Genomic DNA, 24,166 nt, shown 5'->3' on the forward strand with positions numbered 1-24,166 from the left:
ACATCCCCACAAAATGCTTATTGATTATAAACAGGAAAAAAGATTAACTTACAGTGAAAAAACCTTGCAGACACCACCTTAACCAAGTGATCAAGGTACCACCAGTAATGGGAAAACTAAAATCACATAACACCAGATAGGATGCAAGGAGAACAGCACAGCATCACTTCTGTGACATTCCTCACCAAAACCATAATCTTAATCATGAAGAAATATAAAAAAAAAAATCCAAATATGTGGCCATCCTTCAAAATAACTAGCCTGTAATCTTCAGAAGCATCAAAGCTACAAAAGTCAAGGATACCAGTAATACTTGAGGTAAAAGAGACTGAAGAGTCTCTGCAATGTGATCTTTTTATAGACAACATTATGAGGAAAATTGGAGAAACAGGAACAAAAATGAAAGAAATAATGAATGAGGTTTGTGTATTGGACAGTAATAATGCATAAAAGTGTATGTTCTGATTGTGTTAGTTATAATCTGGTCATACAAGAAAAAGTAATGCTTTACAGTAAGTATATAGAAATACACTCTGAAGTGTCAGTATTATCCTAATACAATGGAGGAGAGGAAGAGCTCTTTGTACTATTAAAAGCAGCCTTTAAGCTTCTGCATAGCAAAAAAGACAATAACAAAAACAAAGAGAAACCCCACCGACTGGGAGAACATTTTTGCACACAACACTAATGATAAAGGACTGATCACAAAAATCTGCAAAGAGCTGATGAGACTCAACAACAAAGAAAATAATCCAGTCAAAAAATGGGCAGAAGAGCTAAAAAGAAACTTCTCTGAAGAGGAAATGCAAATGGCCAACAGGCATATGAAAAAATGTTCAACATCACTTGTCATCAGGGAAATGCAAATCAAAACTACCATGAGATACCATCTCACACCAGTGAGAATGGCACATATTAAAAAACTAGCAACAACAAATGTTGGCGAGGTTGTGGAGAAAAGGAAGTCTCCTGCACTGTTGGTGGGAGTGCAAACTGGTCCAACCACTGTGGAGAGCTGTGTGGAGATTTCTGGACCTACTAAACATAGAGCTTCCATATGATCCAACAATTCCACTCCTAGGTATTTTTTTTCTCTTTTTTTTTTTTTTTGAGGCATGTTTTATTTATTTGTTTGTTGGTTGGTTTTTGTTTATACAAGCACTCGGTACAGTCAGAAGTGCGGGAGGGTGAGAGAATTCACCAGAGCCAGAGCGGGGAACAGAGCAGGCAGAAGGACCGAAGGACATTGCTGAGGGGAGCAGCGGGCGGCAGGAGAGGTCTGCGCGCCATGTGGGACCCTCCTCCGGTGGCCAGGGAGCAGCCGGGGATTGAACCGGAGCCGCCGAGGCCACAGGCAGCTTCTCAACCCAGCGCTCAACCGCTGCACCAACGGGGAGGCCCTCCACTCCTAGGTATTTACCCAAAGGACACAGAAACATCAATTCCAAAGAGCACCTGCACCCCTATGTTTATAGCAGCACTATTTACAATAGCTAAGCTTTGGAAACAGCCCAAATGCCCAAAAACAGATGACTGCATCAAGAAGATGTGGTACATATACACCACGGAATATTACTCAGCATTCAAAAAAGATAAACACATGCAATTTGCAGCAACATGGATGGCGCTGGAAGGGATCATGCTCAGCGAAATAAGCCAGAAAGAAAAAGAAAAATACCGGATGGTCTCACTCATAGCAGGAATCTAGAAAACTTAAATAAGGGACCAGGAAAATGAATAACTATAAGAAAATGAAAATCAATATCAACAAAAAACTATGAACCACAGACACTCTATGGGGGGTGGAGGGTGGGGAGGGGAGGGATTGGGGTCAAAATAAGGGGGTTGCAATTGTATGGGGAATATAAAAATAAAATTTATTTTTAAAAAATCTTTAAAAAAATAAAAAGAAATAAAAAGAAAAATAAAAAAACAAAAACTAAAAACTAAAAAAAAAAATAAATAAAAGCAGCCTTTACCTAAGTTTGAAAGTATTTACCTAAGTTTGAAATTATTTCAAACTTGAAAGGAAAAACAATTATTTTTAAAAATAAATTTTGAAAGTACTCTGGGGTAGTGAAAGATATATTTTGCATGGGCATCAAAGGCAAAAACAGTAAGCATAATATCTAAATTACATAAAAAATTTCTAGTACTTCTGTACTAGAAAAAAACTAACAAGCTAGAATAGCAACAATAAAAACAATGAAGACAAAATTAAAGTTAAAAAACAAATGGTGGTTTTCTTTGCCAAGTAAGCAGCATAAAAGTCTTTCTTCCTTCCAATGGCCACCATGTCTAAGTCAGAGTCTCCCAAGGAGCCCGAATAGCTGCAGAAGCTATTCATCAGGGGTTTAAGCTTTGAAACAACCACGAGTGTCTGAGAAGTCATTCTGAGTAATGGGGAATGCTCATAGACTGTGCAGTAATGAGAGATCAAAACATCAAGTGATCCAGAGGCTTTGGGTTTGTCACTTGTGCCACAGTAAAGAAGGTGTATGCAGCCATGAATGCAAGGCCACACAGGGTGGATGGAAGCGTTGTGGAACCAAATAGGGCTGTGTCAAGAGAAGATTCTCAAACCCCTGTTACCCACTTAACTGTGAAAAAGATTTTTGCTGGTAACATCACTGAAGATCATCACCTAAAGAGATTATTTTGAGCAGGATGGAAAAACTAAAGTGATTGAAATCATAACTGATGGAAGCAGTAGCAAGACAGACTTTGCTTTTGTTAACTTTTGATAGCCATGATTCTGTAGATAAGACTTGTTCACAAATACTGTACTTTGAATGGCTGCAACTGTGAGGTAAGGAAAGTCCTATCTGAGCAAGAGATAGCCAGTGCTGTATCCAGCCAAAGAGGTCAAAGTGTTTCTGGAAACTTTGGTAGTAATCATGAAGGTGATTTTGGCAGGAATGACAACTCCGGTCATGGAGGAAACTTAAGTGGTTGAGGTGGCTTTGATGGCAGCCATAGTGGTAGTGTCAATGGTGGCAATGGGAATGGCTATAGTGGAAAATGTAATGAGGTGGTTATGGAGGTGGCAGCCCTGGTTACTCTGGAGGGAGGAGAGGCTATGGAAGTGGTGGACAAGGTTATAGAAATTAGGACAGTAGCCATGGTGGAGTGAAAGCTATCATAGCTATAACAATGGAGGCAGCTTTGCCAGTGGTAATGGAAACAATTTTGGAAGTGGTAGAGGCTACAATGATTTTGGCAATTACAACAACAAATTTTCTGATTTTGGATCCATGAAAGGAGGAAACTTTGGAGCAGAAGCTCAAGCCCCTGTGGTAGTAGAGCCTAATACTTCACCAAACCACGAAACCAAGGTGGCTATAGTGATTCCAACAGCAGCAGTAGGCATGGCAGTGGCAGAAGGTTTTAATTAACTGCCTGGAAATAAATCTGAGCAGCAGAGGAGAGCCAGAGAAGTGACAGGGAAGCTACAAGTTACAAGAGATTTGTGAACTCAGGGCCTATCTGCTACAAAGAAGACATGTTCTAGACAATACTCATGTGTATAGACAAAATACTCAAGGACTGTATTTGTGACTAATTGTATAACAGGCTATTTTAGTTTCTGTTCTGTAGAAAGTACAAAACATTCCAGCAAAGGAATTTTAACATAGATTTTTTTTTCACTCATGCTGATGATTACTAAATGTATATAGTCCGTGACGATGAATAAATGTCTTTTAAAAATAAGTAAAATAAATATTTAAAAATTATAAATATGGGCAAAGGCATGTCTGTAATATAAAAACACTTTACAAGAAGACATAAAAATATTATAGTACTAAAATGAAGAGTTCTTGAGCCTCCCTGGTAGCACAAGAGGCTAAGCACCACACTATGAAGCAATCCACAGCCTCTGCAGCACACGTTCGATCTCCACCCAGCCAGGGAGAAACCCACATGGCACAGCAGACCTCTCTTGTCTCACCTGCTGCTCCCTTCAGCAGTGTGTTTCAGTCAGTCTGCCTGTTCTGTTCCCCACTCTGTCTCTGGTGAATCCTCTCACCCCCCCTCCCCCGCATCTCTGGCCTCTACCCCCAGCTCTTGTATGCACAAATAAACAAATCTTATTAAAAAATTAAATAAAATGAAGAGCTCTTTAATGTCAATTAATAAACATAAATAACCTTAAAATTTTTTTACATAGTTGACTTTACCAATACCTAAAAAAAGAAAAATTCTAACACTATAATTATTTTTCACTAAGAAGAATAGCAAAGATTGTTTTAACGGTACTACACAGAGCACTTAATAGGATAGAAGACTATAAGCAATCTCATGTATCATTATCATAGCATAAATCAGAAAACACATCCTGGAAGGGCAATTTCATAAAATGTATTTTTGAAGCTTCCAAAATGTTCATACTGACTTACAAAAAGATTCTATTAATATGTACATGGCCTGAACCTCAAGGAGGTTCTTCAACAATAAAGGAATCCTTGGATTAAAAATTATCGGGACTAATGGTATTCTGTATTCATGCTACATACTCACTCAAAACAATTTCAAAAATATAATTTGCTGACCCAAAAAAGTATGCAAGGTAAGTTTTAAAAACAGACCAAACAATATAAGCGATATAAACCAATATTTTATACTATCCTTAAAAATGCATAAAAAGCATCTAGAAGGATCTGAATGGAAAGATTTATGATAGTTGCTGGCAGTTTTCTATATTTATTTGGTATTTCCCAATCTTTAAATAAATATTAATTTACATAATAAACTGCTATATACAGAAATAGTTGAAACCTTAGAATTGGCTGCAATATGACATTTTTCACTCACAGATTGAACAGGTACCGTCAATTAAATGATAACACTATTTAAAGATACACTGTATTTAAACAGTAATGGATGAATTATCTAACATGTAAAAGTAAATAAAAATAATAATAATACATATGTGTGCTAAATCACAGGAAAAAGGAGGAGAGTAAACATTACTTTTTTTTCTTAACAATGTCAAAAACAAAAATCCTATCTCAGAGGTAGAAAGTAAATTGGGAGAGTAGAGCAAATAACACACTGTAACAGAATTTTTTTTTTTTTTTGGTGGGACCCTCGCTGGTGGCCGGGGAATGAACTGGCGCTGCAGAGGCTGCAGGCAGCCTTGAAGCCCAGCGCTCAACCGCCTCGCCACCAGGGGAGGCCCTGTAACAGGATTATTTTTAAAGAAAGGATGTGTGATATCATAATCAATGTTAAAACAAACATTAATTCAAATTAAGTGTCACTTTGGTATTTGAAATAATAAAAAAGGTCAGTAATTTTTTCATTTTTTTTATTTTTATATTCCCCATACAATTGCAAACCCCTGATTTTGACCCCAATACCTACCCCCCCCCCCCCCCGGCCCCAAGTGTGTCTCTGGTTCATAGTTGTTTGTTGATTCTGATTGAGGTCAGTAATTCTTAAAAGACAAATCTAAAAGGATTAATACATGCTGCAAATGTTTGAATAATTAATACCAAAGTTGGTATAAAAAGTAGAAAGTTTTGTTTGCTTGTTTTGTACTCCTGCAACCTTAATAACATATTTTAATAAATAAATCTAGTTTAACACAATAATTATCATATTTTCAAATCCTCTGAAATCTGATATGGATCTTGTAATTTAAAGTTTATAATGAAGGTCTACAATAAAACAAAACTAAAAATTCCTTTATACTTCCCATTTTTAAAGCAAAAGACTTACATGCAAACAGTAATAAAATATCCATTTTACCTTATTATAACGATCATGTGGAACAGACTGTAAAACAATTGGTTCCATTGTAGAAACATTGGCAAACTGTACCTCTGGAATATACAGGGCACAAACCACATGAGCCCAACCTAAAAATAAAATAAATTGTCATTTTCCAGTTTTAATAAAACTTTTTCAAAAATAAAATCATAACATTCTAAAGTGATCCCTTAAATGCCTACTTAAGCAAGTACACAATGAAATACTAACAATTATTAACAATTACTTAGAGTACATGAGAACAGTCAAACCACTCCTGTTAAACCTTCCTCAATCATTTCTCCAGTTATTATGCATGTAACATATACAAAGAGAAAAAAATTTTAATTGAGATTCTACCACTGACACTTCTTTTTTTAAAAAAAGATTAATTTATTTATGCACACAAGAGCTGGGGTACAGGCTTGGGGTGCAGGAGTCACCAGAGACAGAGTGGGGTGCAGAGCAGGCAGATAGACTGAAGTACTCTGCTGAGGGGAGCAGCAGGCGAGGCAGGAGAGGTCTGCCTCGCCATGTGGTTTTCTCCCTGGTGGGCTGGGGATCAAACTCGTGCTGCAGAGGCTGTGAACTGCTTCATAGTGCGGTGCTTAACCCCCTGCGCCACCAGGAAGGCCCCCACTGACAGTTCTTATAAGAGCAGATTTATAATTCAAATCAAAACTACTACTAAGAAGCACAATAAATTTACTTTTATAATGCTCATTTTTTAAACAAGTATTACTAATATTCATTAGTTTACTATTTTCACTTAACATATCTTAACAACAAATATTAAGTGTTAATTTTTTTTAATTTTTAAAATATCTCTGAGGGTATCAAAGAACTGATATGATCATGAAGAATTATGGGCTCAAAATCTGAAAAGGATGAGTCCAGGGAACACAGCTCTTGCTGCCCAGAGGACATTTGTCTATTTCAGGTGAAAGGTATTTTTGACAAATTCAGAAGACTGAAAGACGAGGGATGTGACTCCATAGGGGAACTAATACCAAGGGGGAACTATTCAGTCCCTCACTCCCCTTCAGATGGACAATGAAGGGCTGCAAGCCAGGAACAACAATAAAATAAAAGACACTGAGGCTAGGATTTGATCAACTCAAACTCTGAAATTTGATTCATGTAATCCTAAATTACAAATGCCCCAAGAACCAGAGAGAACCAAATATACATCAAATTTCCTCTCTGAAGGAAAACAATGTCAATGTGGCTACCAGCAATGTCTTGTGTTAGTTCATTTTCAGCACAATAAAAAGTTCCAAACATGTGTAAGATGACAACATGAATGAAAGTAAGCAGAAACAAAAAAAATATCAAAACAGTCTGCATTTTGGAGATTTAGATACTGACATTAAAATAAGTATGCTTATTAGTTTCAAATACATAAAACACAAAATAAAAAATTTCTTCAAAGAAGTGAAAGCAGGGGCCTCTCTAGTGGCGCAAGGGGTTAAGCACAGCACTATGAAGCTATCCACAGTCACGGCAGCATGAGTTCGATCCCTGGCCAGGGAGCTGAACACATGGCACAGCAGACCTTTCTTGTCTCTCCCCCACTGCTCCACTCAGCAGTGTATTTCAGTACATCTGCCTGGTCTGTTCCCTGCTCTGTCTCTGGGGAATCTTCTCACCCCCCGCATCTCTGAACTGCACTCCATCTCTTGTATGCATAAATAAATCAATCTTTAAAAAAAAAAAGTGAAAGGGCCTCCCCGGTGGCGCAGCGGTTGAGCGCTGGGTTGCGAAGCTGCCCGCAGCCTCTGCAGCGCCGGTTCCATCCCCGGCTGCTCCCCGGCCACCGGAGGAGGGTCCCGCATGGCTCGCAGACCTCTCCTGCCGCCCGCTGCTCCCCTCAGCAGTGTACTTCGGTCCTTCTGCCTGCTCTGCACCCCGCTCTGGCTCTGGTGAATTCTCTCACCCTCCCGCGCTTCTGACTGTACCCAGTGCTTATATAAATAAATAAAAATAAATCTTTAAAAAAAAAAAAAAGTGAAAGCAATAATAAAAATTCTAGAATACAGAATTTGTTTAAATCAATGGAGAGGAGGGGCCTCCCTGATGGCACAAGGGGTTAACACGCCACCTATGAACCTACCCGCAGCCTCTGCGGCACGAATTTGATCCCCGGCTAGCCAGGGAACAACCCACATGGCGCAGCAGACCTCTCCTGTCTCACCCATTGCTCCCCTCAGTAGTGTACTTCGGTTAATCTACCTGTTCTGTTCCCCACTGTCTCTGGCGAATCCTCTAACCACCCCCACACCTCTGGCCTATACCCCAGTTCTTGTGTGCATAAATAAATAAATCTTTAAAAAAAAAATCAATGGAGATTTAAACACAGATAAAAACAGAATTAGAGAGCAACAACAAAATAGGTCAGAACAAAATAACCAGACTCTTACTAAAAAATATAAAAGTATTAGAAATACAAAAAGATAGGAGGTATGACTAGAATAAGCAAGTCGAAACACATGTAATACAGTTCCAGGAAAAAAATGAGAGAAAAAGGCATGAAAGCAGTATTTGAAATAACACCTAAAAGCACTCCAAAACAAAAGAGAGCAAATCGTCGATGGAAAATTCAATGAAACCCAGTGTTATGGGCCTCCCTGGTGGCACAGGGGTTAAAGTCTCAGCCCTATCAAGTTACTGCCAGCCACTGCTGGACCAGTTCAATCCCCAAGCAGGGAGCTAACCCACATGGCACAGCAGTCCCTCCTGTCAGGTCTGTTGCTCCCCTCGGCAGTATATTTCAGTAGATCCGCTTGTTTCGCTCCCCACTCTGTCTCTGATGAATCTTCCCACCTCCCGCATCTGTGGCCTACACTCAAGTTCTTGTATGCATAAATAAATAAAAATAAACCTTAAAAAAAAAGATAGGCTGCATTAGAAAACAAATTTTAATAAAGTTTTAAAAATTAAATCATACAAGATTTTTCCCCAGCATGACTGAAATGAAGTTAGAAACTATTAAAAAGAGGAAAATGGAGAATTCACAAATATGCAAAATTAAACAATAGTCTTAACCAATGAGTCACAGAAGAAATGAGGATAATAGATGGTCAAAGGGTAGATGGTCAAAGGGTAGACTTCCTTTTTTTTTTTTTTTAAAGATTTATTTATTTATTTATTTATACAAGCACTGGGTACAGTCAGAAGTGCGGGAGGGTGAGAGAATTCACCAGAGCTAGAGCGGGGAGCAGAGCAGGCAGACTGACGAAATACACTGCTGAGGGGGACAGCAAGAGAGGTCTGTCATGCCATGAGGGACCCTCGCTGGTGGCCGGGGATCGAACCGGTGCTGCAGGGGCTGCAGGCAGCTTCACAGCCCAGCGCTCAACCACTGCGCTACCGGGGGAGGCCCAAGACTTCCTTTTGAAGTGATGAAAAGTTTAGAAATTAAAGAGATGGTGTTTTCACATGATTGTAAATGTTCTGAATACCACTGTGTTGTTCAATTTAAAATATTTAATTTTATGTTATGTGAATATCACATCACCTCCATTTTAATTATATATGTATATATAATTAGATACACACATACATGCACTTATTCATACATCCAGCACCCAAAGTATAATTAATTCATGTCTCGAATTTAATAAAAGATTACCATATATGCAAAGAAACAAAAAAATCTATGAGAACAATTAATCAATTAAGAATTTACACTTAAAAAAAAGAATTTGTATTTGCATCATTACCATTCCAAATGATATAATTAACTGAAAAAGTAAGACAGTTGTAATGATTTCATCCCATATGTGCAAAAAGTAAAGACACAGATGATATAAAAAAGATCCATATTAAGCAGTAAACAAGTGCTTAAACAAAAATAATTACAATTCATTGTGGTTTATAACAAAGATAAATGCATGACAATGACTGCAGAAAGACCATAAAAAGAGAAATGGGTGTATACGTATACCTATACTACATACCCATTATATTATGTAAAGGATCTATGAATATCATTTGATGGTAGGCTGAATTAAAAAAAAGAAGTATACTTTAAATGCTAAGACAATAACTAACACAACAAAACATAAATCTAGTAACACAACAAAGATAAAATAGAATCATAAGAAATCTCACCAAAAAGGCCATAAACTGAAAAACAGATGGCACAAATAAAAAACAAGTATTGGGATGGCAGATTTAAATCTCACCATATCATTAATCACACTAAATGTAAATAAAGTAAACACTCCAACTATAAGGCACAGATTTTAAGAATGAGGAAAAAATAAGTGGTCAATAAACACAAAACAGTATATGTTTAACATCATTAGTCATTAGAAAAATACAAATCAAAACCAAAGTGAAATACCACTTTATATCCTCCAAGATGCCTAAAATCAAAAAGACAGGGCCTCCCTGGTGGTGCAGGTAGTTGAGCAGAGCGCTGTGAAGCTGTCCACAGCCTCTGCAGTGTGGGTTCAAGTCCCAGCCATCCAGGGAGCTACCCTCATGGCACAGCAGACCTCTCTTGTCTCGCCCGCTGCTCCCCTCAACAGTGTATTTCGTCAATCTGCCTGTTCTGCTCCCCACTCTGTCTCTGGTGAATCTTCTCACCCTCCCACACATCTGGCCTGTACCCCAGTTCTTGTACAAATAAAATAAATCTTTAACAAAGAAAATCAAAAAGACAAACATTAAAAGGTAGAAAAATACAACTAATATACTAGTACTGTAAATATGAAATGTTACATTTAGAAAGAGATTGGCAGATTCTAAAAAAAAAAAAAAACCCAGAACACACGACCTAAGAATTCTACTTTTGAGAAAATAAAACATATTTGCAACAAAAATACTTGTAAGTAAATGTTTAAAGCACTATTATTAATATAGCCAAAAAGAAGAAACAATCCAAATATATAGTGTTGAATGAATAAATATGATTAAAATTAGGACATCATTTAACAATTCAAAGAAATGTACTAAAATCATATGCCATGTTAAAGCAACAAGACAGAGTGCATGATTCCATTTATTTATTTGTTTGTTTGTTTGTTTGTTTGTGTTATTCAGAAGATTTATTTATGCATACAAGAACTGGGGTGTAGGCCAGAGGTGCAGGGGGTGAGAGGAGTCACCAGAGACAGAGTGGGGAGCAGAACAGGCAGATCGACTGAAATATACTATTGAGAGGAGCAGCGTGTAAAATAGGAGAGGTCTGCTGCACCATGTGGGTTTCTCCCTGACCAGCGGGGTATAGAACTCTGCTGCAGTGGCTGGGGATAGCTCAATAGCACTGGCTTTAATTACTGCGCCACCAGGGAGGCCCAGTATGGTTCCATTTATATAAAATATCCAGAACACGGTAGTGTAAAGAGTAGATTAAATGGCTGCATAAAGTGGAGGTGGTGTGAGGAAGGAGGAATGGTTACAAGGCATCCTTGCCTTTTTCCCACTCTTAGAGAAAAATCTTTCACTACTGAGTATGATGCTAGCTATGGACTTTTCATATACAGCTTTTACATACATGCTGAGGAAGTTTCCTTTTATTCCTGGCTTGTTAAGATTATTTATCATGAAAGGGTGCTAGATTTCCTTCAAATGCTTTTTTTGCACCAGTGGAGAAGACTGTGTGGGCTTTGTGCTACATTCTATTAATATAGCAAACTGCATTAATTTTCTTATGATAAGCTATTCTTACACTCTGGGAATAAATTCCACTTAGTCGATACATATGATCTTTTTCATGCGCTACTGGATCTGGTTAGCTAACATTTTGTTGAGAATTTTTACATCAATATTTATCAGGAATACTAGTCTATAATAATACAGTATCGGGCCTCCCTGGTGGCGCAGTGGTTGAGCACTGGGTTGCGAAGCTGCCCGCGGCCTCTGCGGCGCCGGTTCGATCCCCGGCTGCTCCCCGGCCACCGGAGGAGAGTCCCACATGGCATGCAGACCTCTCCTGCTGCCCGCTGCTCCCCTCAGCAGTGTGCTTCAGTCCTTCTGCCTGCTCTGCTCCCCGCTCTGGCTCTGGTGAATTCTCTCACCCTCCCGCGCTTCTGACTGTACCCAGTGCATGTATAAACAAACAAACAAACAAATAAATAAATAAAACATGCCTCTATTAAAAAAAAGATCCCAGCCTTTTATAATAATACAGTATCACCCCTCTTCTCTAATTCTAATCATTTGAGTCTTCTTTTTTCACAATGTGGCTAAGTTTATCCACTTTGTTGATCTTTTCAAAAATACTACTTAAAAAAAAAACACTCTTAATTTTATTGACTTCTTCCCCTATTCATTTTCAGTGTTCTCAGCTCTAATCTTTGTTATTTCCTTTTTTCTGCTCACTTTCAATTTAGTTTGTTCTTTTTCTAGCTTATTGAGGTATCAAAGACAGAATGTTGACTTGAGATCTTTATGTCATATTCAAGAAGAAGGCATAAGGAGGAAAAACAGGAAGATTTTATAGGGACAATTATAGAAAGATTGGCAGGGCGGAGATTCACATAGTTCTGTAGACAGCTGAAAAGACTGATCTTCCATTTACTAAAGCAGGCAGGGTAAGAAAGTGAAATGAGAAATTAGAGTTCAGATGCCCATGTTAGTTTAAGGTTACCTACTATTTAAGGAAATAAGGTAAGGTAACTTGACATGTATTCTCCAGAGGTCTAGAAAGAAAGAATGGTTAGGGCTAAATATTTGGAGGGTTTCAGTATATACCATAAATGTTTTTTAAAGCTTTGATAATAAGCTTCACTTTGTAAATGTACAAGGTCTACATCCTGAAACACTCTATTACTTACAGATTAACGTCTACAAGAGGAAAATCAAGAAAATAAGGATGGTCAATAAGGTTGGAAGAAAAGAAGAGTAGTGTCCTATTAACAGAATAAAATAAGTGCTCAAAGAAAGAAAGAATGGGAGTCCAGCAAGACAGTGGCAGAGTGAAGACACTGGACTGACCTCCTCCAAACACACACAACAAAAACTGATGTAATGCAAAGCCCCCGCAAAAAAACTTCAGGAAAAAAAATAACTGTCATTGTACACAATAGGAACACTGATCTGACAAAAGAGGCAGGAAAAACTTTAAGTGAACTCTGTTTAGTGATAATTGGGCAGTACAACTCACAAGACAGAAAAGTAGATGCAGTGGTACAGAGCCCCCTACGGCTACTGACTCAGGCACACACCAAGAGTGGAGCTCTAAAGACCAGGCACTGCACTGGATAAGGAAATGCAGGAGCAGACACTCAGGATGTAGGCTGCACTGATGGATAGCTGCTGAGGTTGGGGGCACAGGACAAGGACTACCAGCTTGAACATGGAGCTCATAACACAGAATAGCTGTAGCCTGAATCAGGTTAGCGCACCTGTACTTCCTTATAGAAGAGGCTACTACTGATATATCCAAAACATTTGCCAATCCCCACAATGAAACACTTCACAGCACAAAATTCAAATTTATGAGTCAACTGGGGGTAATCTTTTGATCCCTATTGCCCTGGTCATCTTTTGTCAGTACCAGCTCTTGACTACTCCAACAGGTATAAAAACAACAGCTGGAAAATTATCTACTAAAAACATACAAAATCGGGCCTCTCTGGTGGTGCAAGGGGTTAAGCACCGCACTATGAAGCAATCCACAGCCTCTGCAGCACGAGTTCGAAACCTGGCCAGGGAGCAACCCACATGGCACAGCAGACCTCTCCTGACTCACCTGCTGCTCCCCTCAACAGTGTATTTCATTCGATCTGCCTGTTCTGATCTCTACTCTGTCTCTGGTGAATCCTCTCACCCCCCCATACCTGTGGCCTGTACCCCAGCTCTTGTGTTCATAAATAAATAAATCTTAAAAAAAAAAAATTTAGCTGAATTTAAAAATAAAATTGAGGTTATCAATAGCATACAGACAGAAATAATGGAGAAAATTAATGAGCTTGAAAGAACGGTAAAGAAATATAATAAGAAATAAATATACCATATTATGACTAAGCATCTTATATAACAAAAAGCAGTAACATTCATAAATATATATGCACCAAATGGTGGAGCACAGAGATACATAAGACAATAACAGAACCAAAAGAAGATTTTGATAACACAATAATACTAGGGGACCTAAATACCCCAATTACAATAATAGACATATCAACAAGACAAAGGATAAATAAGGAACTAACAGCTTTAAATGAGAAGCTAGAACAAATAGGTCTAACAGATAACTACGGAACATTCACCTAAAAACTGCTGTATACACATTATTTCAAGTGCACATGGAACACTTTCATGAAGCGACCATACCTTAGTACACAAATCAAATTAGTAATAAAAAACATAAAGACTGAAATTGTGTCTAGTACCTTCTCTGACCACAATGACATAAAACTAGAAATAGGGAAAAACTGAATACATAGAGATTAAACAACATGCTGTATAGAAATTGAATAAAAAAGAAAGTCAAAGCAGAAATTTAAGAAGTTTGACTAATAGGGCCTCCCTGGTGGCGCAAGAGGTTAAGATGCAGCGCTGTGAAGCTGTCCTCCACTGTAGCACAAGTTTGGTCCCCAGCCAGGGAGGTGACCCACACGGTGCAGCAAACCTTTCCTGCCTTGCCCACTGCTCCCCTCAGCAGTTATTTCAGTCAGTCCACCTGTTCTGCTCCCCGCTCTGTCTCTGGTAAATGCTCTCACCCCTCACACCTCTGGGCCTGTACACCAGTTCTTGAATACATAAACAAACCATTTAAAAAAAAATTAAAAGTTTGACTAATGAAAATGGTGATACAAATGACCAGAATCTATGGGATGCACAAAAGCAGAGTTAAGGGGGGAAATAATTGCAATACAAGCCCATATTTAAAAAAAAAAAAAAAAGAAAAATTCTAAACAACCTAATTTCACCTCTAAAGGAACTTGAAAAAGAAGGAAAAAATAAGATCAAAAGTTAGCAGAAATAAGGAAATAATAAAATAAGAGTGAAAATAAATGAAATAGAGATCCAAAAGATTAGTCTCGGCACCACACAAAAATAGCCAATGAAACTAAAAGTTGGTTCTTCAAGAAGATAATCAAAATAGGGGCCTCCCTGGTGGCACAGGGATTAAAAGGACAGCCCTATCAAGCTGTCCTCAGCCACTGCAGCAGGAGTTCGATCCCCAGCCAGGGAGCTTACCCACATGGCAGACCTCTCCTGCCTTGCCCGCTGCTCCCCTTAGCAGTGTATTTCAGTAGATCTGCCTGTTCTTCTCCCCACACTGTCTCTGATGGGTCCTCTCACCCCACATACCTCTATCCTGTGCCCCTCTGTCTTGTATGCATACATAACTAAATCTTTTTAAAAAATAAACAAAATAGATAGACCTCTAACTAGGCTAACCAAAAAAAGGAGAGAATAAATATTAATATACAAAATCACAAATGAAAGAGGAGAAATCACTACAGATAGTCAGAAATACCAAAAATCAAGAGAGTACTATGAATAACTATATGCCAATAAATTTGATAGCCTTGAATGGATCCATTTCAAGGCCAGCATAATCCACCAAGACTAATCCAGGAAGATATAGCTGAAAATGAACTGATCACAAACATGAAAAATGAAACAGTAATTTAAAAAAGTCTTCTGAAAAACAAAAGCCTAGAACACATGTAATAGCTTTACAAAAGAATTCTATCAAACTTTTAAAGAACTTCAGCCCCCCCCCCCCCCCAGTGGCGCAGCAGTTGAGCGTTGGGTTGCGAAGCTGCCCGCAGCCTCTGCAGCGCTGGTTCGATCCCAGGCTGCTCCCCGGCCACCAGAGGAGGGTCCCACATGGCACGCAGACCTCTCCTGCCACCTGCTGCTCCCCTCAGTAGTATACTTCAGTCCTTCTGCCTGCTCTGCTCCCCACTCTGGCTCTGGTGAATTCTCTCTCCCTCCCGCACTTCTGACTGTACCCAGTGCTTGTATAAATAAATAAAAATAAATAAATCTTTAAAAAAAAATCTTTTAACAAAAAAAAATAAAGAACTAATGCCACTTGCTTAAATGGTTTTAAAACCCAAGAAAAACAATGCTCCCTCACATATTTTATAATGCCAGCATTACCTAAATACCAAAACTAGACAAAGACAGCCAAGAAAATTATACACCAATTTCCCTGATGAACAACAGAAAAAATTTTCAACAAAATATTAGCAAATCAAATTCAAAAGTGTATCACAAAAATTATACACCATGATAAGTGGGATTTATCCTAGGTATGAAAGAATGGCTTATTACACACAAATCAATGTAATATATTTTACCAACAAATGTAAACATAAAAATCATGATGCATCAACAGATACACAGAACGTACTTGATAAGATTCAGTACCCATTTATGATTTTTAAAAAAATCTAAGATGGAACTAGAGGGGCCTCCCCGGTGGCACAGCGGTTGAGCGTTGGGCTGTGAAGCTGCCCGCAGCCTCTGCAGCACCGGTTCAATCCCGGCCACCGGCAAGGGTCCCACATGGCATGCAGACCTCTCTTGCCGCATCGGCTGCTCTCCTCAGCAGTGTACTTCGTCAGTCTACCTGTTCTGCTCCCCACTCTGGCTCTGGTGAATTCTCTTACCTTCCCGTGCTTCTGACTGTACCCAGTACTTTGCTTAAAATAAATAAATAAATAAATCTTTAAAAAAAAAAAGACGGAACAAGAAAGAACTTATCTCAATATAATAAAGGTCATGTATCACAAGCCAAAAATCAATATGATACTCAACAGTAAAAAACTGAAAGTTTTTCCCCAAAAGATCAAGCACAAAACGAGCTGCTCACTGTCACTAGAGGTTTGGGCCAGACCTATCAGACAAACATATGAAATAAAGGGGATTCAAGTAAAAAGGAAGTGAAACTATGATTATTCACAGATGGTATGTTATATATAAAAGATCCCAAAGGACTTCCCCGGTGGCACAGCGGGTTGAGTGCCACACTGTGAAGCTGTCCACAGCCTCTGCAATGTGGTTTCGACCCCAGCCCGCAGGCGAGAGTCCCACATGGTGTAGCAGACCTCTCCTGTCGCACCCCCTGCTCCCCTCAGCAGTGAATTTCGTCAGTCTGTCTGTTCTGTTCCCTGTTCTGTCTCTGGTAAATCCTCTCACCCTCCCACGAATCTGGCCTGTACCCTGGGTTCTTCTTTAATTTTAAAAAATTAAATAAATACATAAAAAAAAAAAAAAGATCCTAAAGACTCCATCAAAAAGTTACTAGAAACAGGGCCTCCCTGGTGGCGCAAGGGGTTAAGATGCAACCTATGAAGCTATCCACAGCCACTGCAGCACGCGTTCGATCCCTAGCCAGGGAGCTACCCACACTGTGCAGCAGACCTCTCCTGACTCACCCGCTGCTCCCCTCAGCAGTGTATTTCAGTCAATCTGCCTGTTCTGTTCCCCTCTGTGTCTCTGGTGAATCCTCTCAGCCCCCACACCTCTGGTCTGTACACCAGTTCTTGTATGCATAAATAAATCTTTAAAAAAAAGTTATTAGAAACAATAAATGAATACAGCAAAATGGGAGGCTACAAAATCAACATACAAAAATCCACAGTTTTTAATATACCGTGAATCAAAGGCAAAGTAAATTAAGAAAATAACTATAATTGCTCCAAAAGAACAAATAAATACATCAGAATCAACCTAATAACGGCAAGAGAACTATACAAGAGCTACAAGATTTTTTTTTAATTATTTATTTATTTATTTCCACTAAAGCCGGGGTACAGGCCAGATTCGCGGAGGGTGAAAGGATTCACCAGAGACAGAGCAGGGAACAGAACAGGCAGACTGACTGAAATACACTGCTGAGGGGAACAGCGGGCACAACAGAAGAGGTCTGCCGTGCCATCTGCGACCCTCACCGGCCGGCTGGGATCGAACCAGCACTGTAGAGGCTGCAGACAGCTTCACAGCACTGCACTCAACCGCCTGCACCATCGGGGGAGGCCCAGGAGCTACAAGATGTTATTAAAGGACTTTTATAGAGATATTAAAGAGATGGATTTCAATACACTCATCATCAAAATCCCAGCAATATTTTTCAAAGAAACAGAACACAAAATACTGAAATTCATATGGCACCAACAAAATTCCACAAATCGCAAAAGCGACCCTAAGAAATAAGGACAGAAATGGAGTTATCATTTTATCTATTAACTTTGTTATAAAGTAACAGTATTAACAAATGGTATTAGTAATAAAGTAGTTATGTAGACCAATGGAAGAGAAACTAAGTCCCAGGGAGGAAAAAATCCATGCATATACCAGCACATAATCTATGATTAACCATCCATAACAATGATATACGGGAAAAACAGTTTCTTTAATGAATGGTGCTGGGAAAATTAGAAAAATATACATGAAAGAATGAAGTTGGATTACTTGCTAACACCATACACAAAAAATAAATTCCAAGTGGATAAAATTAAGATTTAGATATAAGACCTGAAACAATCAAATACATAGAAGAAAACATTAGCAACACATTCCCTGCTAACAACAATAAAGATATTTTTGGTGACTCGACCCTAAGGCAAGGGAATAAAAAACTAAAATAAAAAATGGGATAACCTCAAGTTAAAAAGCTTCTACTTCACTGCAAAAGAAAATGAAAGATGATTAAAATGACCCCTACTGAATGGGAGAAAATATGCATAGCACATATAAATGATAAAGGAATAATATCTAACCAAAAAAACCAAATAACCCAATTAATGAATGGGCAGCACATAAACAGACTATTCACCTAAGAGGATATCCAGAACACCCAAAGACATACGAAAAAATATTCATCATCACTTTTAATGAGATGCACATTAAAACTACAATGAGGGGCCTCCCTGGTGGTGCAGTGGGTTGAGTGCCACGCTGTGAAGCTGTCTGCAGCCTCTGCAGCACGGGTTTGATTACCGGACGGCCAGGGAGAAACCCACATGGTGCGGCAGACCTCTCCTATCTCACCCGCTGCTCCCCTCAGCAGTGTCTTTGGTCCATCTGCCTGTTCTGCTCCCCGCTCTGTCTCTGGAGAATTCTATCACCCTCCCATGTCTCAGACCTGTATCCCAGTTCTTGTATAAATAAATAAAATCTTTTAAAAAATAAAAAAAATAAAACCTACAATGAGGTACCACCTCACATCCATGAGAATGACACATTAAATAAACCCCTACCAAGTGCTGAAGAGAATGGAGAATGTGGAAAAGAGCAACTCAATTAGACTGTTGGTGAAAACGTAAACTGGGCCTCCCTGGTGGCACAGCAGTTGAGCGCTGGGCTGCAATGCTACCCGCAGCCTCTGTAGCTCCAGCTCGATACCCGGCCTCCGAGAGAGGGTCCCACATGGCACACAGACCGCTCCTGCCACCTGCTGCTCCCCTCAGCAGTGTACTTTGTCAGTCTGCCTGTTCTGTTCTCTGCTCTGGCTCTGGTGAATTCTCTCACCCTCCCGCGCTTCTGACTGTACCCAGTGTTTGTATAAATAAATAAATAAATCTTTAAAAAAAAAAAAAAGGAAAATATAAACTGATAAACCATTATGGAAAACAATATGGATTTATCTTTACAAATTAAAAATGGAAATACCATATAATTTAGCAATTTCACTCTTGGACATATATGCACAGAATACGAAGCCAACACCAACGACGAAAAACCCCTATATTTCACAATATTACAGCAGCATTATTTCCAAAAGCTAGGACACGAAAGCAGCCTCAATCTCCTTCAGTGGACAAATGGATCAATAAGATGTGGTACAAACACATCATGGAGTATTATACTGCCATAAAAAGGGAATGAAATACAGTTATTTTCAACAAAATGGAGGGAATTTGAGAGAATTGTGTGCAGCAAAGTACGTCAGAATGATAAAAGCAAATGATAAACATTCACATAGACAATTCAACAACATAAAATATTTTCAACAACTTGTGGACATCAATAACATTCTGGGGGCTCTAAGGTTGAAAGGAAGGGGGGGTTGGAAAGCGATATGGAAACCCAAGTCACTGCAGTGGGGAAAATAGAAATAAAGAAGGAAGTGGGAATTTTCAGACTGGGAAGGAATGCAGCAGCAGCAGTACAGGGCATGAAAGAAGCAGGTGTTTTTATGAGAAGATAATTGTTTATCCTTTCCTAATACTGCATTACTACCTAAGTATCTCTCAGCTCCAGCTAAAGGTAAGGAAAAGTAACAAAAGGGAGGAAGGAAAAGGGGAAGAGGGGTAAAGAGGGAGAGAGATCAACTTTATCAGCTACGGCTAGTATCAAGTAAGATGAAGACTGAGAACTGAATCAGTCATGTGGAGGTCAGTGATTGCATGGTGGGGAAAAGTGTGAAGCAAATTTAAGAGTGAAAGAAATGAGGGCCTCCCTGGTGGCACAAGGGGTTAAGATGCAATCTATGAAGCTACGCACAGCCACTGCAGCATGAGTTCGATCCCTGGGCAGGGAGCTACCTACATGGCACAGCAGAGCTCTCCTGTCTGACCCACTGCTCCGCCCCTCAGCAGTGTATTTCAGTCCATCTGCCTGTTCTGCTCCCCACTCTGTCTCTGGTGAATCCTCTCACTCCCCACACCTCTGGCCTGCACCCCAGTTCTTATATACATAAATAATAAATCTTTAAGAGTTAAAGAAATTAATATATAAGAAATGAAATGTCATATACAGATATCATAAATTTCTACATAGAAAACCCAAGATAATATAATGACAAATTTTTAGAAAAGAAGTATATGCCAAGGTAACTGGAAGATAAAAATACAAAAATTTACATTTCTAAATAAGAGGAACAATAACTTTAAAAATACCCAAAAAAAAGATCAAGTAGCTAGGAATAAGCACAACAAAAGATAAAAAAGAGCTCTGAACAGAAATCATAAAACTTTATTGGGCCTACCCAGTGGCGCAGCAGATTGAGCACAGCGCTGGGGAGCTGTCTGCAGCCTCTGCAGCATGGGTTCAATTCCCTGCCAGCCAGGGAGATAACCACATGGCATGGCAGACCTCTCCTGTCTCTCCAGCTACTCCCCTCATCAGTGCTTTTGGTCGGTCTGCCTGTTCTGCTCCCTGCTCTGTCTCTGGTGAATTCCCTCACCCTTCCATGCCTCTGACCTGTACCCCCATTCCTGTATGGATAAATAAATAAATCTTTTTTTGAATTTAGTTCTTTATGCATACAAGAGCTGGGGTATAGGCCAGAGATAAGGGGGTGAGAGGATTCACCAGAGACAGAGTGGGGAACAGAACAGATTGACCGAAGTACACTGCTGAGGGGAGCAGTGGGCGAGTCAAGAGAGGTCTGCTGTGCCATGTGGGTTGTTCCCTGGCCGGGGATTGTGTAGCAGAGTCTGCGGTTAGCTTCATAGGTTGCATCTTAACCCCTTGCGCCACCAGGGAGGCCCAAATAAATAAATCTTTTTTTAAAAAGAATATGAATGATTATTTCACATAAAGGAAACTTATGCTCTTCACTCTGTCTCTGGCGAATCCTCTCACCCCCACATCCCACACCTCTGGCCTACACTCCAGTTCACACACACACAAAAATTTTTTTTAGATATATTAAAAGAAAAAAAGGGAATTTACACCTATAAACACCTTTGCTATGAAAGATAGGTGCTGGGGTTATATAAGCTATATTCCAATCTATTTGTTTGTTTATTTTAAAGATTTTTTATTTATACAAGAACCGGCGTACAGGCCAGATGCGCGGGAGGGTGAAAGGATTCACCAGAGACAGAGCGGGGAACAAAACAGGCAGACTGACGAAATACACTGCTGAGGGGAGCAGCGGGAGAGACAGGAGAGGTCTGCCACACCATGTGGGATTCTCGCCGGCTGGCTGGGATTGAACCCATGCTGCAGAAGCTGTGGACAGCTTCACACTGTGGTGCTCAACCGCCTGCGCCACCAAGGAAGCCCACCAATAAATTTATTTTTAAACAAAGAAGCTCTCAAATAAATAAATACCTTAAGGAGCTAGAGGGAAAATAGCAGATTAACCCAACACCAGTAGAAGGAAAGATTAGAGTGGGAAAAACTTTCAATTAAATAATAAAGATTAGAGAAAATAAAATTTAAAAATAAGAGACAATCAATAAAACCAAAAGGTCTTTGAAAAGATCAACAAAATTGAGACTTTTTGACCCCCAAAATCAGAAGACTCAAATTACTAAAGTCAAATGAAAATGCATACACGGGCCTCCCTGGTGGCGCAGCGGTTGAGCGCTGGGTTGCGAAGCTGCCCGTGCCCAAGGAGCCGGTTCGATCCCCGGCTGCTCCCCCGCCACCTGAGGAGGGTCCCACACGGCGCGCAGACCTCTCCTGCCGCCCGCTGCTCCCCTCAGCAGTGTACTTCGGTCCTTCTGCCTGCTCTGCTCCCCGCTCTGGCTCTGGTGAATTCTCTCACCCTCCCGTGCTTCTGACTGTACCCAGTGCATGTATAAAAACAAACAAACAAACAAATAAATAAATAAAGCATGCCTCTATTAAAAAAAAGAAAAAAAAAAAAAGAAAATGCATACACTACCACTGACCTTACAAAAATAAACTATACACCATGAAATTAGATAACCTATATGACACCCAGGTCTTCTACACAAAATAAATAAAAATGAATCTTAAAACACACACAAACAAACACACACATGCACACACAGAGATACCACATCATACACACTAGAATGACTGTATCATAAAACATTCAGAAAATTGTAAGGGTTGGTGAAAAGAAATTGAATCCCTCATACTCCTGGTAGGAATGTACAAGTGCAGCCCTTCATCCCTCGCTTAATTAGACATAGAATCACCATATAAAACCTTCAATGACACTCAAAGAAATTGAAGAGGCTCAAACAATTACTTTTGTACTTTTAACACCAATGTTCAGAGCAACACATTAACTACAGCCAACAAACTGGAAAATCCAAATGTCCTACAACAAATGAAAAGATAAATAAAATGTAATATATATATATATACACACACGCACACACACATACATGCACACGCACACAGCAGAATATTATTCATTCATAAAGAAAAACGAAGTACTCCAGTATAAGCTACAACATGGATGAGTCTTAATAATGTCAGTGGGAACAATGAGGAACAAACCAACTCCACCCCGAGATCCATGCCAACAAGATCTCAAGGGCCTGGGACTACAAGGCATGAAGCAGACTTCCTGAGCAGAGGAACTACTCTGCCTGTAAATAAACCTGTTTTGTTTAAATTTCTCTGTGTTATCCGCTTTTGGGTCTTATCACATGGGCATGGATTCATACTCAGAACAATCCCTGAATTTCCCTTAGGGATGCCCTGTAAGAGAAACATTGTGCTGGGCCTCCCTGGTGGCACAAGGGATTAAGACACAACCTGTGAAGCTATCCTCAGCCACTGCAGCATGAGTTCAATCCCTGGCCAGCGAGCTACCCACATAACACAGCAGACCTCTCCTGACTCACCTGCTGCTCCCCTCAGCAGTGTACTTTGGTCAATCTGCCTGTTCTGCTCTTCACTCTGTCTCTGGTGAATGCTCTCAACCCCCAGAACTCTGGCCTATACCCCAGCTCCTGTATGCATAAATAAATAAATCTTAAAAAAAGGCGGGGGCCTCCCCAGTGGCGCAGCGGTTGAGTGAAGGGTTGTGAAGCTGCCCACAGCCTCTGCAGCGCCAGTTCGATCCCCGGCTGCTCCCCGGCCACTGGAGGAGGGTCCCACATGGCACGCAGACCTCTCCTGCCGCCCGCTGCTCCCCTCAGCAGTGTGCTTCAGTCCTTCTGCCTGCTCTGCTCCCGGCTCTGGCTCTGGTGAATTCTCTCACCCTCCCGCGCTTCTGATTGTACCCAGTGCTTGTATGTATGTATGTATGTATGTATGTATGTATAGATAGATAGATAGATAGATAGATAGATAGATAGATAGATAGATAGATAGATAGATAGATAGATAGATAGATAGATGGAAAGAAAAAGAAAAACATTGTGCTAAGTAAAAGAAGCCAGATTTGGGGGCCTCCAGGGTGGTGCAAGGGGTTAGGACACAGCACTATGAAGCTACCCACAACCACTGCAACATGAGAGCTCTGGCCAGGGAGCTGACCCACATGGCACAGCAGACCTCTCCTGTCTCGTCCACTGCTCCCCTCAGCAGTGTATTTCAGTCAATCCACCTGTTCTGTTCCCCACTCTATCTCTGGTGAATCCTCTCATCCTCCCGCACCTCTGGCCTGTACCCCAGTTCTTGTATGCATAAATAAATCATTAAAAAAAAAAAGCCTGATTCAGAAGGTCAAACATTACGTGATTTTATTTATGTAGGATATCCAAAATAAGAAAACCCATAGAGACAAAAAACAGAAGGGTGGTTGCCAGGGGTTTGGGGTAGGGAGAGTTGTAATGCAGAG

At 39.9% G+C, this 24,166-nt stretch overlaps 1 protein-coding gene across 1 annotated transcript in view; it reads right to left on the minus strand.

The window, feature by feature from the left end:
• MLLT10 (MLLT10 histone lysine methyltransferase DOT1L cofactor) overlaps window positions 1–24,166 on the minus strand; it is a gene marked incomplete at both ends in the record, with an annotated part of 193,663 nt that overhangs the window by 119,034 nt on the left and 50,463 nt on the right. The window contains 3 exons of the mRNA XM_084254011.1: window positions 64–116; window positions 2,252–2,359; window positions 5,752–5,861. Of these exons, the coding sequence (XP_084110137.1) occupies window positions 64–116; window positions 2,252–2,359; window positions 5,752–5,861 (271 nt within the window). The remainder of the gene's footprint in view (window positions 1–63; window positions 117–2,251; window positions 2,360–5,751; window positions 5,862–24,166) is intronic.

This window comes from Talpa europaea (genome assembly GCF_964194135.1).
Source record: "Talpa europaea genome assembly, chromosome: 14".
Taxonomy (NCBI): domain Eukaryota; kingdom Metazoa; phylum Chordata; class Mammalia; order Eulipotyphla; family Talpidae; genus Talpa; species Talpa europaea.